Source organism: Myotis davidii, unplaced genomic scaffold, assembly GCF_000327345.1.
Source record: "Myotis davidii unplaced genomic scaffold, ASM32734v1 scaffold1377, whole genome shotgun sequence".
Classification (NCBI taxonomy): Eukaryota; Metazoa; Chordata; class Mammalia; order Chiroptera; family Vespertilionidae; genus Myotis; species Myotis davidii.
The window spans coordinates 495,727-499,669 of record NW_006288854.1 but is presented as its reverse complement, the minus strand read 5'-3'; the positions used below and the strand labels follow the sequence as shown (position 1 = coordinate 499,669).

Here is a 3,943-nt window from a genome sequence, read left to right as displayed (position 1 = left end):
AAATAAGTTTTAAAAAAATATGGGAGGGTGGGAGTGGGGTGGAAGGGGTCAGTGGGAGAAAAAGGGTGACATCTGTAATACTTTCAACAATAAAGATAAATTTTTAAAAAAGAACCATGAATTCACTCATATGTGAGATATAAAACTGAAAGTAACAAATGAACAAACAAAAACCCATGTGCACAGACCACAGTACAGTGGTTACCAGAGGGAAGGGAGTGGGGGTAGTAAAAGGTAAAAGGGTCAAATGTATGGTGATGAGAGGTGATTTGACTTTGGCTGATGGGCAGGCAGTGCAATACACAGATCATGTATCATAGAAATGTACACTAGAAACCTAAATAATCTTATTAACCAATGTCACCCCAATGAATTTAATTTAAAAAAAGAATTTAAGGAAGAAGGCAAACAGAGATGAAGAGAGGAGGACATACCAGGATGATTAGGTCTATCCTCCTGCCTCCTATGGACACACATGAGGCATCACAGGGTGGGATGAAACATGGGGAGAGATCTGAATGGGGACTAGTAATGCTGATCTTAGCTTCTCTGCCCAAACCCTGGTAGGAGAGGTGCTGGTGGGCCAGAGGTGAGGGAGATCTTAAACTTTTCCAGTGCATGAAATTTCATTATCAAAACTCAAAGAAGCGCCTGGATAGCGTTGCTTAAGAGTTGAGCATTGACTTACGAGCCAGGAGGTCTTAGTTGGATTCCAGGTCAGGGCATATGCCCAGGTTGCGGGCTCGATCCCCAGCGTGGGGCATGCAGGAGGCAGCCAATAAATGATTCTTATCACTGATGTTTCTCTCTCTCTCTCCTCCCTTCCTCTCTGAAATCAGTAAAAATATACTTTAAAAAAACACCTCAAAGAAGCAGGTTGGAGGCTGGCGACCTGGCTTCTGGTCCTGGCTGTGACACTGACTCATTCTGTCACCTTGGGAAAGTCACTTCCTCTCTGGGTCTTACTTTACTTTATAATGAGGGTAATACTCCCTGTTCCGCCTCCTTCCAATAGATTGCTGTGCCGTAAAGGATCAAATGAAATGGTAGCGGGGAGGAGGGGCCAGCCTGGAATGGTGGCTCAGAGTTTGGCTCTAGGGTCAGTCTGTCTGAACCTCACCCCTTACTCGCTATGTGGCTGCTTCACTTCTCGGTGCCCCAGTTCCCTCATTTGTAGAAGAGGGGTGATGACAGTACCCACAGCTGGCTCTAGGTGTGGATTCATGGCCTGGTGCGCCTGGAACTCTGAGTGGTGCTGTGTCGTGGAGAATGGTGAGGACACAGTGGGGGCTGGGGCTGGGGCTGGGGCTCCTTTTGTCCACTGTTCACAGAGCCCAGAGGGAGGGAGGAGAGACCCACGAGGAGGGCAGCTGTGGTTTCTTCCCTGGGAATGGCCTGTTCCAACGGGTTCCCTTGGAAAAGCCTGTTCCCGCCTAGAGAAGTGGTGGCCCAGGTGGGCCCTGGCACAGCAGGTGTTGAAGGGAAGGGAAGCCATGGCTGAAAGTGACCTGGGAATCCTCTAATCCAATTGGTTTCTTTATACAGATAGGGAAACTGAGGCCCAGAGCGGGAATAATTGGTCACCAAGAGAGTTAGGGCAGGGCCTGGACTAGCGCCCAGGTCTCTAATACCGGCCTCCACCTTGGAAGGTGGTCTGAGGGAGCGCGGAGGGCAGTCACGGGGACAGAGGGCTCCCCAGGTGAGGGAGAGGAAGGCCCGGGGAGGACTGTGTGAGATCGGCCCTGCCCTCCATCACCTCTGCGAGAAGGACCTCTCTAGGGCCTGATCAGCTGTCTCTTGTGAGGGAGGGAGGCCCAGAGAGGGGGCAGGGGTGTCAGCTCACCCGGCCACTGCCCCTTACATCCCCTGGGGGAGGTTAGCGATCCCCACAGGCGTCTGCTCTAGAGGGTTTACTTTATTCTTTATTAGAAGAGGGTGGCCAAAACCGGTTTGGCTCAGTGGATAGAGCATCGGCCTGCGGACTGAAAGGACCCAGGTTCGATTCCGGTCAAGGGTATGTACCTGGGTTGCGGGCACATCCCCAGTAGGAGATGTGCTTTAGGCAGCTGATCGATGTTTCTCTCTCATCGATGTTTCTGACTCTCTATCTCTCTCCCTTCCTCTCTGTAAAAAATCAATAAAATATATTTTTTAAAAAAAGAAGAAGAGGGTGGTTTTTCTTATAAAGGAGCAACCCAGGGCAGCCTGTGCATCCCCCAATGGAGCCCCTGTCCCAGAGGCCTGCAGCCCTACCTGAGTTTCCTAGTCGGCAGGACCTAGACTTGCACTGCTTGTCTGTAGAGAAGAAACAGAAAAGAATCAAAGATGTAATAGTCCTAAGGCTGGAAAGTGGCCCTATGGACCACCCCTGACTTGCTCTAGGAAAGCTGGTACTTTCTCCTCAAATTCTGCTTCCTTCTGGTGACACCTCCCTTGCCCAGGTTTGACTTGATTTGTGGGCAGCGGGGCCAGAAGGGAGCCAGCCCTCAAAACCAGGCCTGTTCTACATACTCCTGCTGCTCCCTCGTCTCCCTGCCACACCCACCTCTGCCTCTCCGAGCCCATCCCAGGCAAGCACAGGCTAGTTTATGTTCTGTGCATGTCTTCCTCACCTCTGGCACCTCACGCCCTCATGTCCAAGGTGGGGACTGAAGCCACACAGGACATTTTCCCTGGTAGATGTGGTCCCCAGTTCCAGCAGACAGTCTCTAACTATGGAAACGGCCTTGCCAGCCCCTGGGCATTGCTCAGCCAGGACCAGTAGCCCACAGTTTCCACAGATTAGGAACCTGGGCCCATCCTCATGATTTCTCCTTTGGCTGGTCCCAGGGGGTGGACAGGAAGAGTATCTGAGACCTCCCACAGCCTGAACTGGACCTTAGGGGCACAGCACCCACATGCTGTCTCCCCCCCACCCCCCCCAACTCCCCACCCCCCGGCCCCAGCACACAGGACAGCACAGGATTTCCGTTCAAATAAACACGGTCCTCTTGGAAACTGAGGTTGGGGCTCTTGTCAATTCTGGCAGCAATGACCTGTGTGTCAGTACTGCAGCTAGAAACTAATCCCCTTCTGGCTTCCAGCCGGGAGAAAGCCTGACCAGGTCCGTTTGGCCCTCAAATGGCCAAAGGCCCCTGCCTCCATCAGAAAACACTCTTCAGCCTCCAGCAGGCAGCCGACCAGCTCTGGCTCAGACACCACCAGGGACGAGAGGCCTCCAGCCTCGGAAGGTTCTGTCTCCCCTTAGATCAGCGGTTCTCAACCTGTGGGTCGCGACCCCTTTGGGGGTCGAACGATCCTTTCACAGGGGTCACCTAAGACCATCGGAAAACACGTATATAATTACATATTGTTTCTGTGATTAATCACTATGCTTTAATTATGTTCAATTTGTAACAATGACGTTGGGGGTCACCACAACATGAGGAGCTGTATTAAGAGGTGGTGGCATTAGGAAGGTTGAGAACCACTGCCTTAGATGGAGGGACGGAGGTGGGAAGGAAGGGCGTACAGGACAGTCTGAGCCCCTCTCTCGGTGGGTCGGTTTCCCTGCATTCCCTGAAAACAGGGTGGGAAGCTCCCCGTCTGCACAGGTGCTCCCCCGCAGGCCCTGCTCACCTTTGATGTACTCGCAGTTGTACACGCTGTGCTTGCCCAGGGCCCGGAGGTAGATGCGGGTGGGGCCCTGGGCAGGTCTGCTGCTGTTGATCACCTGGAAGGTCTCAAAGGGGGGGATCAGCACCTCCTCCTCCTCAGGGAAGAAGGAGTAGCCCCTGATAGGGACACCAAGGCAGGTCCAGATGCCAAAGAAGGTTTCCTCGCCGAAATGCTGGGCTGTGGCGTTCTTCAGGGACGCCGAGGCGAAGCCCCCCAGCCGGATGGTGACCCCAGGCCCTGCTGGCTGGAAGCGCAGGCCTTGCACCCCTCGGAACACCTGGCGGCA

At 53.2% G+C, this 3,943-nt stretch overlaps 1 protein-coding gene across 1 annotated transcript in view; it reads right to left on the bottom strand.

Annotated features, from left to right (window-relative positions):
* Positions 1–3,943, bottom strand: part of ART1 (ADP-ribosyltransferase 1) — a 9,496-nt gene that overhangs the window by 1,467 nt on the left and 4,086 nt on the right. Inside the window, exons 4-5 of the mRNA XM_015562171.1 lie at positions 3,619–3,940; positions 2,254–2,295 (exon numbers count right to left, since the gene is read on the bottom strand). Of these exons, the coding sequence (XP_015417657.1) occupies positions 2,254–2,295; positions 3,619–3,940 (364 nt within the window). The remainder of the gene's footprint in view (positions 1–2,253; positions 2,296–3,618; positions 3,941–3,943) is intronic.